At 36.8% G+C, this 20360-nt stretch overlaps 1 protein-coding gene across 1 annotated transcript in view; it reads left to right on the top strand.

Moving 5' to 3' along the window:
- SEC23A (SEC23 homolog A, COPII coat complex component) overlaps nt 1-20360 on the top strand; it is an 88888-nt gene that overhangs the window by 53797 nt on the left and 14731 nt on the right. Inside the window, exons 14-17 of the mRNA XM_051978066.1 lie at nt 13287-13440; nt 17587-17664; nt 18648-18809; nt 19780-19866. Of these exons, the coding sequence (XP_051834026.1) occupies nt 13287-13440; nt 17587-17664; nt 18648-18809; nt 19780-19866 (481 nt within the window). The remainder of the gene's footprint in view (nt 1-13286; nt 13441-17586; nt 17665-18647; nt 18810-19779; nt 19867-20360) is intronic.

Raw genomic sequence — 20360 nt, 5'->3', positions numbered from 1 at the left:
ATATTATAATTGTAAAATCAAATTATACATGTGTTCTTTATGTATATTCATAACAGAAATATAGTTTACCTTTTTATGTTTCTCTTGAGTCCTATATTTGGAGATCAAACTTTTTGTTTAGTTTTTTTATCAGGAATAGATGAAATTCACCTATTTCATTGAATATCCATTTTCTTCCCTGGAAAAAAATGTTCATATTGGTTGAGTAAATTATTCTTGGCTGCATACCAAGTTCCTTAGCCTTTCGGAATGTCAAATTCCAGGCCCTTCGATTCTTTAACGTGGATGCTGCTAGATCCTGAGTAATCTTTATTGTGGCTCCTCTTTATTTGAATTGTTTTTTTCTAGCTGCCTGTAGTATTTTTTTCCTTGGTCTGATAGTTCTCGAATTTAGCCACAATATTTCTTGGAGTTTTGATTTTGGGGTCTCTTTCAGTAGGTGATCGATGAATTCTTTCATTGTCTATTTTACCCTCTTTTTCTATAATATCTGGGCAGTTCTCTTGGATGGTTTCCTGAAAAATAATGTGTGGGCTCTTTTTTTCATCAAAATTTTCAGGAAGTCCAATAATTCTCAGATTATCTCTCTTTTTTTATTTTATCTCTATTTTCCAGGTTTGTTGTTTTCCCAAATAGGTATTTAATATTTTTCTCCATTGTTTCATTTTTTTGCTTTTGCTTGACTGATTCTTGGTGTCTCCTCGAGTCATTCATTTCCATTTGTTCAATTCTGATTTTCAGTGATTTATTTTCTTCACTTAGTTTTTTAAAATTTCTTTTTGTAATTGTCCAATTGAATTTTTAAGTGAGTTGTTTTATTCTATGGAATTTTTTTCCATTTTGCCAATTTTATTTTTTAGAAATTTATTTTCTTTTTCCAATTCACTAATTCTGTTTTCCTTGTAATTGTTTACCTTTTCCAATTCACTAATTCTCTTTTTCAGAGATTTGATTTCTTTAACCATTCTATCTTTAAATGAGTGGGATGACTTATCCAGACCCTCTTGCCAACCTTTCCTTTCCTTTCCCCATTTTTCTTCTAGCTGTCTTGTAAGAGTGTTTTAAATTTCTTCTATGAGAGCCTTGTGTGGTGGGGAACAGATATCCCCCTTTCAGGATGCATCTGGAGACATTCTGGTTTTAGTCTCCTCACAGTTTGAAGTCTGCTCTTTATCCATATAGAAACTATCTGTTGTTAGAGTGCCCTTTAATTTTTTTTCTCATTTTGACAAAAAGGAATCAAAGAAAACAAAGAAAAAATAGCAAATACGGTCTACTTTTTGGGCAGTGTGGTGTTACCAAGCTTCCTCTGCAGACTACAGGAAGTAACAGCGAGACAGCAGTGGAACAGTAATAGTTGCACTGCCTGTACAGCGGCCACTCTTTGAGACTTTAAGAATGTGCTGAGTCACTCTGGGTGTGGGGTTGGTGTGGTCAGGTCCTGCAAGACCCCAGTTTTTCGGGATTGATGACTTTAATCCCTGTGTTTATAGCTTCTCTGCTGATCTACTGGCCTGCTGCCAGGGCAAAGAAGTTCACACTGAGTAAAATTGTTCTTGTAAGTTTTCTGAAAGCTGTGACTACGCCCCTCTCCCTCCAGTCTGTTCAGTGTGAGCTGCCTTCCATGCTCTCGCTGCCTGCCTGCATTCTGCAGCTGGTCTAACCAGCCTGCCCATTGTTGGAATCCTAGTGTTAACTCAATTTGAAACAAGGTGATAACTCAAGCGAGATGTGAGTTCGGAAATCAAAAGAAAGGGGGAGATGTTGGAATCCTAGTATTAACTCAACTTGAAACAAAGTGATAAATCAAGGGAGATATGAGTTCGGATATCTCATACTAAACTCTGAAATCTCCCAAACGTGTGAACTCCAATAAGTAAATGTGTGAACACAAGCATTGTATCAGTTAGTTCTACTTAGTACCTTGTTTCAGGTCTGGCCCAAAACATCTCCTTGTAAGATTAGATCAGGGATACTGAATCATGCTAAATAGGTAATTATTGTCTCTATCAACTTTAATGACTTAACAGTTTGTAAAGATTCCAACAGCCCATGAGCAAAAAGAAAGTTTTTCTGGTCAATTTCAAGGATATCTTCTGTTGGTAATGTATTTGTGGGTTTTTTCAGTCAAGCATTGACTCCAAGGCCATATCATGAAAAAATGTATTCTGAGGGCAAGAAAGAGTTTAGATTGATGTGTGTGTCCTCTCCACCATCTTTGCTGGAAGATGGCACGCTCCTTTTCAATATTTAAGATATGAAGTATATCCTAAGCTGCTTACAGTACAAAAACTTTCTTTTAGAGAAGTTGAACACCTTAAATGACTTTCAGAAATTGATAGGAGATATCCAATGTATGCGTCCAGTGTTAGGCTTAACTACATATCATCTACAACATTTTAAGAGGAGACATTACTTTAAACTCATCATGCTACCTTACAAAAGTAGCTCAAGAGGCTTTGAGGGAAGTTGAACTGGCTCTATCCAATGGGGTTGAAAGAGTTATTCAAAAACCTTTGGAAATATCAGTTTTTGCTACAAAAGGGTCATGCACAGCAGTCCTTCATCAAGGAGACAGTGTGATAGAGTGGGTGAACTTCCAGCACAACCAGAACAAAGCCTTACTCCTTACCCAGTACTAGTGGCTAGAATTTTATTAAAGGCCATTAATCAAATTGTACAATTATCTGGGATAAGACCTGACAAGATATACACCTTTTATCCCAGTGTACAAATTAATGTATGATGTGAAACATTTCCATCCTGGGAGTGGCAAATTTTATTGGCCATAGCTCCAAATTTTACACATGGCTCCATTGAAGATAAGCTGGCTATTACATAATTGGTAATGGATTCTTGAGGATGAGGTTTCTAAGGTTACTCTTAAAGGACCAACTATCTTTACAGATGTATCCAAACATAACATTTGTGCTGTATACTCTCATGACTTAACTATAAAGAAAGTAATCAGAACTCCTTTTTAGTCCACTCAGTAGAATGAATTGTATGCAATCTTACTTATCTCTTACTTATTATCCAGGAAATTTAAATATAATATCTGATTCAGTCTATTTAGTAGGTGTGGTACAAAGAATTGCCACAGCCCAAATAAAATTTGTAGCTTCTAATATATATCAGCTCTTTAAAGGAACTTAAAGAGCAAATAAGAAAGCATCCCGGTAAGATTTATATCTTGCATGTCCACTCTCATAGTGGACTTCCAGGTCCTATTTTTAATGGAAATTCAAAGGCAGATTGCCTTCTAACCATGTTAGCCAATACTCTTTTTATTTCAGGCAGCCCAAGAATCTCATTCTAAATATCATCAGGCTGCTCGAGCTTTACATTTGCAATTTGGGATAACAAAAGAGGAGACTAAGAGCATAGTAAAAGCCTGTACAGCTTGCCTTTTTTTCCATACTCCTATGCTCCCTCCAGAGAAAAACGTTCATGGTTTTGAGACCCAATGAAATTTGGCAAATGGATGTGACCCATTATAAATCTTTTGGTCGCCTATCTTTTATCCATGTTGTAGTAGACATTTTTCCAGGATTTACTTTTGTAATACCAGCAGCAAAAGAGATGGCCCGAGTAGTCACTGAATTCCTTATACAAGCTTTTGCAATTATGGGTGTGCCACAAGCAATAAGAACAAGTAATGGACCTGCATATACTTCTAAACATTTTGAACACTTTTGTGCACAGTCTCAGATTTTACAGATTTCTAGAATACCTTTTAATCCTCGAGGACAGGCAATACTAGAAAAGAGATAACAGAGACATCAATATGCTTCTCTAAAAACAAAAGAACGGGGGGAGCCACAGATAACTTTAGAGAACTTTTAAATTTAGCTCTTTATTAATTTTTTGATTTTTGATAAAGATGCACTGGCTCTGGAAGACAGGTTTTATAACCCACCAGAAGGGCAGTGTCCAGTGCGAGCAGCTCCACTATCTTTAGATAATCACCAAGTGATGTGGAAAGATCCAGAAAGTGGTGAATGGAAGGGACCAGATTGGTTAACTACTTGGGAGAGAGGGTTTGGTTATATATCCACAGATGGAGAAGGAATCAGATGGGTGCCAACGAGCCATATTTGCCTTGTCCGTCAGAGAGAGACAGAAAGACAGAAGCCCCTCGAAACCCCAAGGAACATCAGATGATTCCATCTCTGACTATGTGTGCCACTGAAAAAGCATGACAGCGGACATCAAAAATTATTGATGAGCATACTGCAGGACTTCATCCTGCAGGAATCATTGAATTCCCTGACACATGAAATAATGGACAACAGAGTGGTTTTGGACTATCTCTTGGCTGCTGAAGGAGGTATATATGTGATTGTTATTTATATATCCTCCTTCTAGGACTCATGAACATGTATAATTCCTCATGTTGATTCATGTTGTTTGTTATGTCACTTCTAGCCTGTGTTATAGTACTATGTGCTTGTGTAATACCTCCCATGGTGATGGATTTATAAATACCTGTTTCAAGCAAGATCCTTCATTCCATAGGAAACCTGCTAACAATATCTGGTTTGGTGTTTTCACCTCGCCGAGAAGTCAGGGAAGGCATGACCACCTGCGTTCTAAAACAAAAGAAAGTGGGAGATGTAGAGGGCTGGAACTCTGGAGAAGTATACTTGAAACAAGAATACTTTTACAACAAGGTGTTAACTCGGTGTGGTTCTCTAGTTTATATGTACTTGGTACTTAGTATAGTGATGTAATGGTTCTCTGATTCACACATAGTGTGCTGTAATGATGTAATTGCAATAGGGTATTTAAGGGCTGAGAGAACTGGGAACACAGGAAGTCAAGAAGCAGGGAGTCAGTGTTGAACAGAGTGTGAAGGAAACAATAAAGACTTTAGACTATATTGTTGATTATCCTGGTAGTGACTATGCTGCTGAGACCAAGGCCTGTCTGGAAGACCTCCAGAAAAATAGCCCGGACATAACAACATTCTATTGTCCTCCAATCTCCTGACACTTTCATCTCTTCTAGCCCCTTTTTCTTCTTGGTCACTTTGACTTCAAATTGTGCGTAGTGTCAGAGGGAAGGCATGAAGATTAAAAGATGACTAGAAAGCTTTGTGCAAAAAATGAGAATTTAATTAGGTTGAAAGAAGCCAGAAAAGCTAAGAAAGAGATGAGAAGAAAGAGAATTTGAGGGCTGTCCTGAGGAGTAACTAGTGAAAGTAGCTCAGTCAAGCGATACAGTGTTTGGTTTTAGCTGCAGCAAGGAAGCGAGTATCACTGGATTGCAAAGTATATGGACTTTATAAGTGAAACAAAGGTTTGTCTTAAAGGATTAATAGGATAATAACTGGTAGTGATTTAAAGGAAAAACATTATGGTGCAAATGATGGTCAGAGGTGCTGATGTAGAAAAGCTTGATCAGTTGGGACATGTTCATTTTTACTGGAGTGTATATGAAATTGTATATGGAGGACATATATGGAGGTAGAAAGATTGGCCAGATTGAATAACAGGCCAGAGTTTCTTCTTTATCTGGTAGACAATAGGAGATCACTGAAAATATTTTCCCAAAATGTTAACCTGTAAAATATTTCTCCATTGCCAGTTTGTCAGTACCATTTTCTCTTCTTTCTAGCTTTGCTTATTTCTTTTCTAGGGCTATCCTGTGATGACCGTGCTAGCACCCAGGATACCCCAGAATCAGTCGGAGTCAGGATAAGCAAAAGTCCTTAGTCTTTATTCTTGGTCTTTAGGGATAGAAGTGAACAGGATGGAAGCAGAATCTCTGCAACCATTTTCTTCCTCCTCTACCACTAAAGTGACTTTGACTAGTCTTACTCCACCCCCTAGTTCCTCCTACAATCCTCTGTATACACCAATCATTGAGCCAGAACAGGATAGTGGGAAGGGCCATTTTCCAAGCATTTGCCCATAGAGTATTGTCCAATCGTTAGTTAGCCTCAAGTGCTCGGCTGTCCTGACTTCAGTGCATCAACTCAAGAGTTTCAGCCCTCTACATCTCCCACTTTCTTTTATTTTGGAATACACACACCATCCCTGACTTCTCAGGGAGATGAGAGCCCCCAAAAGGAGGTGATCATGCCCTCCCTTCTCAGGAAGGGAGATGAAAAGCACCGAAGGGAAGTGGGGATTGCTAGTGGGTTTCTGGGCTGAAGGGTCTTATTAGAAACAGATATGCACAAACTCATCAGCATGGGAGGTATTACACAAGCACATAACAATAACGCACAGGGTATTAGTGATGACTCCCTATAACCAGTGCAGGCTCAATGTGGTGCAACAAACATGAATTGTACATGCAAGTAGTGATATAACAAACAATATAAATCAACATGATGTTGTAAAAGATTTCCAGAAATCCTAGAAGGAGGGTATGTAAACAATAGTCAAGCATACGCCTTCTTCAGCAGCCAAGAAATAGTCCAAAACCAATCTATTGTCCATTGCTTCATGTGTCAGGGAATCCAATGATCCCCACAAGTTTTTGAAGTCCTACAACAGTCTTTTTATGTGTTAGGGAATCCAATGATCCCCGCAAGTTTTTGAAGTTCTGCAACAGTCTTTTTATGTCTTGGGGAATCCAATGATTCCTGAGGGTTTTCAGGTCCTACAACAGTCTTTTCATATCTCAGAGAATCCACTGATTCCTGAGGGTTTTGAAGTCCTACAACAATCTTATCATGTCTCAGAGAATCCAAAGATTCCTGATGATTTTGAAGTCCAACAATTTTTGATGTCCATGAGTCAATCGCCATAATCACCATGCTCATTCAGTGGTGGGCACAGTCGGCAACGGAATCACCCAATGTTTCTTGGGTCTTCTTCATTTCAAGGGTCTGCTCTGTCTCTCTCCGATGTACAGGGTGAATATAGCTCGTTGGCACCCATCTGATTCCTTCTCCACCTGTAGAGATACAAGCAAACTCTCTCCCCCAAGCAGTTAACCTATCTGGTCCCTTTCATTCAACACTTTCTGGGTTTCTCCACATCACTTGGTGATTATCTAAAGATAGTGGAGCTGCTCGCACTGGACACTGCCCTTCTGGTGGGTTATAAAACCTGTCTGCCAGAGCCAGTGCATCTTTGTCAAAAATCAAGAAGTTAATAGTATAAAGAGCTAGATTTAGAAGTTCTTTATGGTTACCTGTGGCTCCCCCGTTCTTTTGTTTTTGGAGGAGCATCTTAATGTCTTTCTCCTATCTACTATTGCCTGTCCTTGAGGATTAAAGGGTATGCCAGTGGTGTGTAAAATCTTATATTGTGCACAGAAGTGTTCAAAATGTTTAGAAGTATATGCACGTCTATTATCTGTTTTTATTGCTTGTGGCACACCCATAATTGCAAATGCTTGTATAAGAAATTAAGTAACCACTCAGGTTGTCTCTTTTGCTGCTGGTATTGCAAAAGTAAATGATGAAAAGGTGTCTACCACAACATGGATAAAAGACAGATGGCCAAAAGATTTATAATGGGTCACACCCATTTGCCAAATTTTACTGGGTCTCAAACCACAAGGGTTCTTCCCTGGAGGCAGTGTAGGAGCATGGAAAGGAAGGCAAGCTGTACAAGCTTTTACTATACTCCTAGCTTCCTCTCTTGTTATTCCAAATTGTAAATGTAAAGCTCTAGCAGCCTGATGATATTTAAAATGAGATTCTTGGGCTTCTTGAAATAAAAGAGTATTGGCCAACATAGTTAGAAGGCTATCTGCCTTTGAATTGCCATTAAAAAAATAGGACCTGGAAGTCCACTATGAGAGTGGACATGCAAGATATAAATCTTACTTGTATGCTTTCTCACTTGCTCTTGAAGTTTCTTAAAAAGCTGATATATATATATTAGAGGCTACAAATTTTATTTGGGCTGTGGCAATTCTTTCTACCACACCTATCTCCTGGACAATAAGTAAGAGCTAAGAATGATTGCATACAACTCATTCTACTGAGTGGACTGAAAAGAAGTTCTGACTACTCTCTTTATAATTAAGTCACGAGAGTATACAGCACAAATATTATGTTTGGATGCATCTGTAAAGATAGTTGGTCCTCTAAGAGGAACTTTAGAAACTTTTTCTTCAAGAATCCATTGCCAATTATGTAATAGTCAGGTTATCTTTAATGGAGACCTGTGTGTAAAATTTGGAGCCATGGCTAATAAAATTTGCCATTCTGGGATGGTCTCACAGCACACATTAATTTCTGCATTAGTATAAAAGGTGTATATCTTGTCAGGTCTTATCCCAGATAATTGTACTGCTCACTTAATTGCCTTTAATAAAATTCTACCCACAAGCACTGAGTAAGGAGTAAGGCTTTGTTCTGGTTGTTCTGGGAGGTCGACCCACTCTATCATACTGTCTCCTTGATGAAGGACTGCTGTAGGTGCCTCTTGTGTAGCAAAAACTGATATTTCCAAGGGTTTTTGAGTGACTCTTTCAACCACATTGGATAAAGCCAGTTCATCTTCTCTCAAAGCCTCTTGAGCTTCTTTTGTAAGCTGGCGTGGTGAGTTTAAAGCACTGTCTCCTCTTAAAATGTCGTATAATGGTTTTAATTGATAGTCAAGCCTAACACTGGACGCATCCATTGGATATCAATTTCTGAAAGTCATTTAAGGCGTTTTGTTTCTCTGTTCTTAATGAAAGTTTTTGTACTGTAAGCACCTCAGGGTATACCTCATATCCTAAATATTGAAAAGAAGCATGTCTTTGATTTTTTTTTCTGGAGCTATGTGCAATTTGTAGTTCCTTAATGTTTCTATGGTCTTTTGTAAACATGCTTTTAACATTTGTTTCTCAGGTGCATATCCCACTATATCATCCATGTAATGTAATAACATAGCTTTTGGAAATGCTTTTCTTCCTGGAATAAGAGCAGCGTCAACATACATTTGACACATAGTAGGGCTGTTTTTCATTCCCTGTGGCAAAACTGTCCATTCATATCTTTTATAAGGCTCAGCTAAGTTAATGCTGGTCACTGAAAAGGCAAATCTTTTCATAAACTTCTTATTTAGAGGGATAGAATAGAAATAGTCCTTAATGTCTATAACCCAAAGAGACCATTCTCTAGGCAATTGAGTAGGAGATGGAAGCCCAAGCTGAAGAGTTCCCATAGTTTCCATCTGTTCATTTATCTTTCTTAAATCAGTCAACATCTTCCATTTTCCAGATTTCTTTCTACAACAAATAGTGGGGAATTCCAAGGACTTAGAGAAGATTGTAAGTATCTTTGGTGAAGTTGTTCCTGTACTATATCTAATAAGGCCTGAATTTTATTGCTACCTAAAGGCCACTGTCTATCCACACTGGTGTATCTGTTAGAATCTTTACAAACTGTTAAGTCATTAGAGTTGATAGATCCAATAATTATCTAATTTAGCATGGTTCAGCATCATTGATCTGATATTACAAGGAGATGTTTTGGGCCAGAACCTGAAACAAGGTACTAAGTAGAACTAATTGATACAATGCTTGTGTTCATACCTTTAGAGAGCTCATATAAGCACGAAGTATTTAAGTACTCATTGAAGTTCACAAGTATGGGAGATTCACAAAGTAAACTTTGTAACTTTGTGAATTCACACCTCCCTTAGGTGTGCCTCTAGAAGGAGGAGTCACCCTTTGGGAGATCATATATAAAGAGGCTCTTAGCTTCAGGTTAGTTAGTTACTTCGGGTTAGAGAGAGTTACTTCGAAACATCAACAAGAGTCGAAGAGGAGCACTCTGGGACAGACACAGAAGCTCTCTCTCTCCAAGGCGAGAGATTCATTGCATCTTCCACCTTGGTGCTGGCTAAAGGCTGAAGGACAGAGGGAGCTCTTAGAACCAAGGAGGGAGAGAGGCCTCTAAGAAAACTAACCGGGCTGTATTGTAGACAATAAAAGATCTGAACTTTTAACACCTGGCTGCATTTGGGTGATTATTACTTTTAACTGAAACTAAGGCTGCCTCCAGAAAACTTCTCCAAGAAACCTGCTCCCAGAGAGAACCATTATTATTATATTTTAAAGAAGAAAAACACAGTATCAGTTTTCCATTGGATAGGAACAGATGAAAGAGTTGCCAGGCCTTCAACAGCAGCCCTGCCTAAAAAACCAAAGTACTCGTTTTTAATCCTAATTGTTGAAAAAATCCCCATCAATCTGTGGGGAAGAGACATTTTACAACTATAAAAGGAGTAAAAAATCCTGTTTTACCTTCAAAAACATTAACTTCAGCTACTATTGCTTCCCCTACACCAGACATATAGGTGTTTGCCTTAATCTTTGGGCAGTGACTAGGCCAGTTAGCACCTGTAATGATCTGCACCAGTGTCTACCATTCCTTCTAATGGTATGCCATTTATACAGATGGTGAGCATAGGTTGGTCAGCTGTCACATATGCTGTCCAGTATATTCCTGGATTTTGTTGCTTGGAGTTAGAATCTGGGTGAATATCACCAGATTGCTTATTAGGAGTCTGTATCAGTAAACCTGATGCTAATACTTCTCCTGGTTGATAAGTAACACATTGCCTACCTGTATTAGTGACTGGGATATTATCTACACATTCTCCAGTTTTCCACATCAGTGTATGGATGGACACTGTTTTGTAAGTGCTCTTCAGGAGGTGAATGGTCAAGCCTACTGTGCCTGGAGGCAAGGGATCCATAGCCTGGAGAGGAACAGATTTCACCTCTCCAGGTGGTATCTCGGTTGTCCCAGCTGCATACAATTCCATTCTCCTCAATTGTAATCCCTTTCTCCCATCACATTGCTTCCTGGCTGATTGGTCATGTCTGAGTACTGAACTTCTAGGCAATCCCTGGGTGTAGCATCTGCTGTCATCATGCCCCACGTATTTTTTGTCTTGGGCTCTAGGGCTGGGCTCCTCATCCCATTTCCCTGAATCAGTCTACATTTTGATGCCCAATGGAAGCCTCTGTTGCATTTTGGACATGGGGTATTCGGTTTTATTCTCCCACCCTCTTTTCTGCTCTATCTCTGTGCCAACATTGAACTTTCAGATGTGGTCTACTTTATCACATTGAAAGCATTGACAAATCTCTCTGGAAATCTCTTGTTAAAAGGGACCTGTCTTCACATGTTTGGATCTTGGAAAACCTGCATCATAGCCTGGCTATAAAAGGCATTTGTGCCCAATGTGGCATAGCATCTTATGATTTCCTCTAAAGGAGCATCCTTGCGTAGTCCTAATATAATTCTTCTACAAATCTCATTAGCATTTTCTTTAGCAAGTTCCCTTATCATAATGTCTGTTATTCCATTTTCACCATTAGTTTGTACAACAGCTGTCTGCAGATATCCCACAAAATTAGCAAAGGGTTCATTTGGCCCCTTGTGTTAGTTTTTGTGAAGGCCTCACCCTTATCATTTTTATTGGGAAGAGAAATCCATGCTTTGATAGCAGCAGCAGCAATTTGCCCATAAGCTGCTAAGAGATAATTAATCTGTACTGAAATTTCTGCATAAGAACTTACACCTGTTAGTTGGTCACAGTGATTGGAGGATTAACTCCACTATGATTATTTTGTTGGGCTTGTATCCTACAGAGCTCACTATATTCAGAAAGCCACAACAAGTTTTGTCCAGGTTCTAAGCATGTCCTTGCTATAGATTTCCAGTCCTTAGGGGTTAAGACTTCATAAGCCAAATTCTGTAATAACATCCTAACATCAGCTGATGTAGCCCCATAAAGAGTGCAAGCCTTTTTCAGGTCTTTGAGGATTTCTAGATCAAAAGGAGCACATCTTCTACTTTCTTGACCTGAAGAGTCAAATTGTTGAATCACTGGATACTTTTCCAGTTGCAAATCACCTAAATTCTGCCCTTCTTCCTTGGCTTTAATTGCCTTTTGCAATCTAGTCATAGGAGGGGGTGATTTATGGTGAGGAGGTGCTGGTGGTGTCACTGCCCCTCCTACTTCCCCCTCTATCCTGGAAGGTGAAGTTGATGGGGGCGAGTCAAGAACTAGTTCTGGGTTAGGCGGGGTTGAAGCTGCCTTGTGAGAGTGAGAATCACCACACCCTTCACCTTGCCCTTCATTCTCACAACTCTTCATGGCCTCCGGTGATATCACTTTTAATCCCTCCTTTGTCCTTTTCATTTTCCTCACCCTTCCTCATCTTGCCATTCTTAGAATTTTTCTTTTTTCTATAACTTGCAGGATTCTTTAAGGCTAATTGTATTATGTTGTATGTATAGAATGTTTCCTTGGAAATTGAACAAGCACCTTTATCATTGTCGTATTTGCATAATTGTTGTCCTACTAGCTTCCAATTATCTAGCCCTATCTCTTCTTCTTTTAAGAACCAAGGGGATGTGCGTTCTAATGTACCCAAGAATCTAGCAATCTGCAACCAAGTTACAATTAAGCCTTGTCCGTTGATCAACTTAAGTATGCTTTCTATAGCGCCCCCTTGGGGCAGGGGTAGGTATGGGGCTATGGCTGTGGCTGTGGCTGGGGGAGAATCTTTTCCCAATATCTGCCCCATTTCAACTAGAAAAGGTTACTAGTTTAGCCCTTAACAAAGTAAGTTCCCTGTTTGTCTATTTAAATACTCACCCAATTTCCTGGTTACCAGGGACTTCTTCAGTGAAGTTAGGGTTCTCAGGCCCCATGCTTGGGCACCAAATGTGATGACCGCGCTAGCACCCAGGATACCCCAGAATCAGCCGGAGTCAGGATAAGCAAAAGTCCTTAGTCTTTATTCTTGGTCTTTAGGGATAGAAGTGAACAGGATGGAAGCAGAATCTCTGCAACCATCTTTTTCCTCCTTTACCACTAAAGTAACTCTGGCTAGTCTTACTCCACCCCCACTCCCTCCTACAATCCTCTGTATACACCAATCATTGAGCCAGCATATCATAGTGGGAAGGGCCATTTTCCAAGCATATAGCCATAGAGTATTGTCCAATTGTAAGTTAGCCTCAAGTGCTCGGCAGTCCTGACCTCAGTGTATTGACTCAAAAGTTTCAGCCCTCTATACTATCCCACTATACTGAGAATACATGGCCAAATGTACCATATGTTACTGGAGATATTTTACCTGAAAACTTAATTTTTTTTTCCCATTATTTTAGAAATATAACAATATTGTAGTGAAATCACATATATTGTTTTTAATAAGTTAATTATTTGTTAATCTTAAAATTGTAAGATAAAGCTGTTCATGATGTTACTGAAATGACATTTTAAAAATTTCTCTGAACTAATAACTATTGACTAAATTATTAATATAAAATAGAGCAACATTACTATGTTTCTTTTTGTTTTTAGCTGGGCAGATGCTCAAACCCAAATACAAAACATTGCTGCTTCTTTTGATCAGGAGGCAGCTGCCATTCTTATGGCCAGATTGGCAGTGTATAGGGCAGAGACAGAGGAAGGTCCAGATGTGCTCAGATGGCTAGACAGACAGCTCATTCGCTTGGTAAGAACAAAAATCAAGTGTATTCTTAAATATTATGAACTATTTTGTGTTTTTAAAGAACTGACCAATTAATTTACATTTCTAGTGATACTTATTGTTAAAAATCATCTTGAAATGGCTTCATAGACACTGAAGCACTTCAGATTCAGGAGGGGCAACTATATAGTGCAGAGGATACAGCATCAGTCCTGGAGTAAGGAGGACCTGAGTTCAAATGTAGTGTCAGGCATTTAACACTTAAGAGCTGTGTGACCTGGGGAAATCATTTAACCCCAGTAGCATTGAAAAAGAAAATAGAAAAATTCAGGAAAAAATATTATTAATAACTCTTAAATTTTACTTCTTCACTAACTATAATTAGTAGAGCAATTAACAACACAGTAAACTTTTGATCATTTAGAGTCAGTTTTAAGTTTGTCATTGCAAATATTTAGAGACAGAGATAGAGAGAAAAAGAAAGAGATAGAGAAAGAAAGATAGTTTGTCATTGCAAAGAGAGAAGGAAAGAGAGTTTGAGAGAGAGAGGAAGAGAGAAAAAGAGATTGAGGGAGAATGAGAAAGAGAAAGTGAGAGAGAGAGAGAGATGGAGAGAGGAAAAAGAAAGAGCGATAGTGATAGGGAGAGAAAAAGATAGAAGAGAAAAAGAAAGAGAGAATTGAGAGATAGAGAAAGAGAGATAGAAAGATATAGATAGAGAGACAAAGAAACAGATAGAAAGAAAGAAAGAGAGAGACAGAGGCAAAAAGAGAGATAAAGAAACAGAAAAGATAGAAAGATGGAGAGAGAGAAAAAGAAAGAGAGAGATAGAAAGAAAGATAGAGAGAGGGAGAGAGATATATATATAGAGAGAAAAACAGAAAAAAAGAAAGAAAGTGAAAGAAAGAGAGATGGATAGAGAGAAAGAGAGAGATAGAGAGACAGATAGAAAGAGGGAGAGAGATAAAAAAAAGATAGAAAAAGAAAGAAAGAGAAAGAAATAGGGAACGAAAGAGAAAATGGAGAAAGCAAAGAAAGAAATAGAGATAGAGTGAGTGAGAAAGACAGAGACACAGAGAGAAAGAGAGAGACAAAGAAAGAAAGAGAGAGAGAAAGAAGGATAGAGAAAGAAAGAAGAGCTAGAAAAAAAGATAGAGAAAAAAAAGAGAGAGACAGAAAGATAACGAGACAGAGACACAGAGAGAGAGAGAGACAGAGAAAGAGAGAAAAAAGATAGAAAAAGAAAGAGACAGAAAGAGAAAGAAATAGGGAATGAAAGAGGAGCCAAAGAAAGAGAGAGACAGAAAGATAAAAAGAGACAGAGACACACCCACACACAGAGAGAAAAAGCAAGAGAAGAGAAAGAAAGAGGAAAGAGAAAAAGAAAGAGAGAGAGTTACATAGAGACAGAGAAAGAAAAAAGAGACAGAACGAGAGAGACTGAGAAAGAAAGAGACAGAGAGAGATAGACAAAGAGAAAGAGAGAAAGAAATAGGGAGTAAGAGAGAGAAATAGAAAGTAAGAGAGAGAGAAAGAGAGAAGTAGATTGCAAGAAAAGAGCGAGAGAGAGGAGAAACAAATAGAGAAAGAAAGGGAGAGAGCGAGAGAGACAGAAAAGAAAGAGCAAGAGAGACAGAAAGAGAAAGATAGCGACAGAGAATGAAAGAAAGACACATAAAGAGAGAGACAGAGAGAAAATGGAGAGAGAAAAAGAAATGAGAGAGAAAGAAAAAGAAAGAGAAAGAGAGAAAGAGAGAGAAATAGAAATGGAAAGAGAGAACTAGAGTGAGAGAAAGGAGAGAGAAAGAAAGGGAGCGAGCAAGAGAGACAGAGAAAGATAGTGACAGAAATGAAAGAGAGACACAGAGAAACAGAAAAAGAGAGTCAGAAAGAAAGAGAAAATGGAGAGAGAGAAGAGGGAGAAACAAAAGAGAAATAGAGAAAGAAAGAAAAAGAAAGAGAGTGGGAAAGAAAGAGAAACAGAGAGAAAAGGGAAAGAAAAAGAAATAGAAAAAGAGATAGAGAGAGAGAGAAAGAGAGAGACAGAAAAGAAAGAGGAGACAAAGACAGAGAAAGAGAGGCCCAGAGAGTGAGAGAGAGAAAATGAGAGAAATAGAGTTAGAAAGACAGAGACAAAGAGATTCAGAGAAATAGAGAGAGAGAGATAGAGAAAAAGAGACAGAAAGAAGTAGAAAGGAGAGAGAGAGCAAGAGAAAGGAGAGTGAGAGAGAGAGAATGGAGAGAGAGAGAAAGGAGAGAGAAAGAGAAGAGAGTGAGATAGAGAGAAATAGAAAAAAAACATTTCTACTTGTGCTGGGCACCAAGTACTAAGAATATAAAATATAAGTCAGCAAGACATTGTCTCCCCTCAAGGAAATTAAAAGCATATTTACAAATCCCATTTACAGGCAAGGCGAAGTGAAGACAGTATAGACTTATTAAGTGTTATGTGCCTGGCATCATACTAAATGCTGGAGATGCAAAAAAAAAAAAAAAAAAAAAAAATTGGGTAAAACATTTACTGCTTTCAGGAAGGTCACATGCTATTGGGTTTTACAACATGAAAAACAATTATGCACAAATATTTACAAAAAAATTGGGGATAATCTCATAGGGAGGGCATGAGAATAGGTGGTGAGAAAACAAGTGGAGTAGATTTGGAGAATAGAGATGGGGGATTGGGGACTTTGAAAGAAGGTTGGATTTGAGTTTGGACTTGAAGGAAGCCATAAATGCCAGAAGATGGAGATGATCAGAGAGAGCATTCCAGCTATGGGGACAGACAAAGAAGGTTCAGTGTAGGGAAAATCAAGATAACTAATGTAATGGAATTATACATTTTGTTAAAGTTAGAGTACTGTATAAAAAAGATTGAAAAGTTTGGAAGGGTAACATTGTGAAGGACTTTAAAAACCAAGCAGAGGATTTTATATTTGATTTTTAAGTTTATAGATAGTCATTGGATTTTATTGAATAGAATAATGACATAATCTGACCTGCATTTCAGGAAGATTATGTTGATGATTAAGTGGAGGATCTGCATGAGCAGGCAGGGAGACAGGATGAAAAATGATGAGTATCATGGCTGTGTCAGGAAATAAAGAGGCATATATAATTTATGTTTACATGTTATATCTATACGGTATATAGGTATATGTCTATGTAGTGTAAGTATATATGTATTAACATCTGTGTACATACACATATATTCATATTTAGTGAAGGTAGAACAGACAGGACTTGTTAACTGATTGGATGAAAGATCAAAGATATCATCTAGGTTGTAAAGTGTTAGTGACTGGGAAGATTATGGTACTCTCAGAAGTGATAAAGAAATTTAGAGATGGAAGAGTTTTTGAAGAGGATTTTAGTTTAAGATAAGAACTTAGATGGTTATATACATAGAGTTCAAGGTTCTGGTTGGGAGTTGGGGAGAATAATAGCTAAAGTAGAGGGTGCATAGGTTTAAGGGTGTGGAGAGTGAGATAGTTGAATTTGGAATCAGATGACTGGTTCAAATCCAGTCTCTGATACTTTTGTAATCATTAGCAGGGTCTTTGAACTTCCTAGGCTTCATTTTCCACCTCTATAAAAATGGAATTGAATTTATATGAATTCAAAAATCTTGTGTGACTTTAAATTCAGTATGATCCAATGTTCTAGATTTTATTTTAGTTACATATACTGTATATACTATATATACTATATCCTGTAACCAGGATTAAGTACTTCATCTTTTATGATCATTTCTACCACTTGCTTAGTTAAAAATTTTTCTTCGTAATTGTAGTTGTATAGAATTCTTTATTCTGTTTTCCCATTTTTTATGACGTAGTTTTTACTTCTTAGGACATTTGTCAATTTGGAGCTTATTGTCTATCATGTATTCTGTAAGAAATTAATGTAAACTTAGTTTCTGACAAATTGCTTTCCAACTTTGTCAGATGGGTAGTACTTAGAACCATAGTGAGTATTTGGGTTGATTTTGCTCCATAGTAAAAGAATATTTTGGGAGAAAGTTAAAAATCCTAAATTAAGTGATATTTCAGTTTTTAAACTTGATATTTATTCTAGGTTAAAGAGTCACAGTCCTTTGTAAAGGAGTTCAGCAATAACATTTTTTAGCAATGCCAGGAAGTACTTTACTAATGTAGATTTTATTTTATTTAGTGTCAGAAATTTGGAGAGTATCACAAAGATGATCCAAATTCATTTAGATTTTCGGAAACCTTCTCCCTTTACCCACAGGTGAGAATATAATAGACATACATACTATAGTTATTACAGAATTTTAATTCCATTATTCTCATATGTTTGTTCAATTAATCTGGATCTGTGGTTCCCATTTAGGGGTTGAAGAACTCCCAGGGGATTTGAGATTATGACTCATGGGGTTTGTGCTTTAAGTTCTTTAATGACACTTTAAGTAGTAAATAATTGTTTAATTGTTATAGATATATTTTGTATGTATAAAATCTTTCCACTAGGGGTTCCTAAGGCTTTTTTCTTTTTTTTTTTGTTTGATGAAATATGTTTGAATTGGGAAAAACATTGGGAACCACTGATCTAAATGTTTTTTTTTGTGGAAAGAATTCTATTTATATTACAGAAATTCTCTCTATGATTTAGTAATCATATTACTTAAATAGAAAGTATTTTCTCTTAATTAGTCTCTCTTAAAGGAAAGATCATCTTTAGTGAGATAATGAATTGACTATTTTATATGAATGATTTTTTTTAAATCATAGAAATTATATCTTTATTTATCATTACTCTTTAGTAAGGTTGCTATGATTGCATTTTGTGGTCCACCCACATGCCATATTGCATTTTACCCTCTAGCCTGAAACATTAGCTTGGCTCATTATATTTAATAGGTTCACACTTTAGGAGAAACTATACTTCTGAGTAGAAAAATTGATTGGAAATCATTGAATTTAAAAAAAAAAAATTTGGTAGAAGTATTAATGAGTAGTAAATAGGCCAAAAGACAGAAAACCCAAGAGAAGAAGAAAGGAAAAACAAAGGATATGGATGATCCACTGCCTGATAATTAGCCTTAGAATATTTTATATTTGAGGGAGGAAAGTTGATAAGTATTTTTTGTTAATTCATATTAGTTTATAGTGAATTTAATAATTTTGTTAAGAATCATAGTTTAACGTACTTGTATTATTTTGAGAAAAAATAAGCAACATTATTCCAAATTATCCAGATGTTTTATTTTGCAGTTTATGTTCCATTTACGAAGATCTCCTTTCTTGCAAGTTTTTAACAACAGTCCTGATGAGAGTTCATATTACCGGCATCATTTTATGCGTCAAGATCTGACCCAGTCATTAATCATGATTCAGCCTATTCTCTATGCCTACTCTTTTAGTGGACCTCCAGAGGTAAAAAATAGCAATGATGATGTTCATGCTCATACTATGATAATAAGATTTGGAATTAGAAAGAATTCTAGAAAATTTTCTTGCATCATTTTTGTTTGTTATTTTAGTAGTTGTCTTTTGAAAAGCAAAAAAAAAAGAATAATTGAATCAATCTATTAAAAATAATACTGTCTTTTCTATATAAAACATTTTTTTTAAAATAGAAGTAATCAGAAGCGTATATAGTTAACATCATGAAATCATAAAATAATTTAATTGCAAGAGAGTTTGAGAGAAAATGTGATTGAATCCTGTTCCTTCAGGCAAGTTAACAGGGCAACGGTTTATCTTGCAAAGTTTGATTTTCTCTCTTAGAAATTTGGTTTCCTCCTTAAGAATTTCCAGATAAGATGGTGATTCCTGTGAAACCCTTGGGAAAAACATTGGGAACCACTGATCAAGATTTACCTTGTGGAAAAAGTTCTATTTATGTTACAGAAATTCTCTATACTGGGTCTTAGTTTCTACAGTTGTAAAATGAGGATTTTAAATTAGACCCTAACTCATAGTCTAATTCTGTGGTTGCCTTATGTTTAGATAACATGTTATTTTTTTTTTTTTTTTTTTTTTTTTGCTGAGGCAATTGGAGTTAAGTGACTTGCCCAGAGTCTGAGACCAGATTTGAACTCAGGTCCTTCTGACTTCAGAGCTGGTACTCTATCCACTGTGCCACCTAGCTGCCCCTAACATATTACTTCTTACATAATGCCATAGCTGAGTATATTTGAGCACTTAAGTTGATGTTGTATGATTTTGACAATGTTGCATTGACTGTGTAGTTTGTAATAGTTTTTTCATGAGTTCAGAAATTTGATTCAAACCAAATTAGAAAATAAGAAATTTGTACACAGTCTTGGAAAGATCTCTCTACATAATTTGTTTTTTTCATTTCTTCTCTTTCCTCTTCCTTTCCTTTTTTACTTTATTTCAGCCTGTTCTTCTTGATAGCAGCAGTATTCTTGCAGATCGTATTCTTCTGATGGACACCTTTTTTCAGATTTTGATTTATCATGGGGAGGTAAGATTTCATTAATTTTTATTGTTGTTGTTGTTGTTGTTGTTGTTGTTGTTGTTGTTGTTGTTGTTGTTTTAATATCATTTATTTATTTATTTATTTATTATAACTTTTTATTGACAGAACCCATGCCTGGGTAATTTTTTTACAACATTATCCCTTGCACTCACTTCTGTTCTGACTTTTCCCCTCCTTCTCTTCACTCCCTCCCCAGATGGCAAACAGATTTCATTAATTTTAAATCTCCTTAGAGCAGAATATTTTATTTACTTAAAAAAAAAAGTTTTTACCTTCTTTAGATTAAACTTTGACTTTCTTATTATAATAATAATAATAATTTAAAATATGTATAACGAATCCCTACCAGTTTTTTTCGATTCAGTTTACAAAGTGACACATTACTCTAACTCATACTTTACTTTAACCATACCTGTGACCACATGTATAGTATATATGTGCAAGAAGTAAATCACCAGTTGTACTTGCTGTTTGTGAGG

Source organism: Antechinus flavipes, chromosome 2 (genome assembly GCF_016432865.1).
Source record: "Antechinus flavipes isolate AdamAnt ecotype Samford, QLD, Australia chromosome 2, AdamAnt_v2, whole genome shotgun sequence".
NCBI classification, from domain to species: domain Eukaryota; kingdom Metazoa; phylum Chordata; class Mammalia; order Dasyuromorphia; family Dasyuridae; genus Antechinus; species Antechinus flavipes.
The sequence above is the reverse complement of the archived record's forward strand: the minus strand, read 5'-3'. Positions and strand labels throughout refer to the sequence as shown.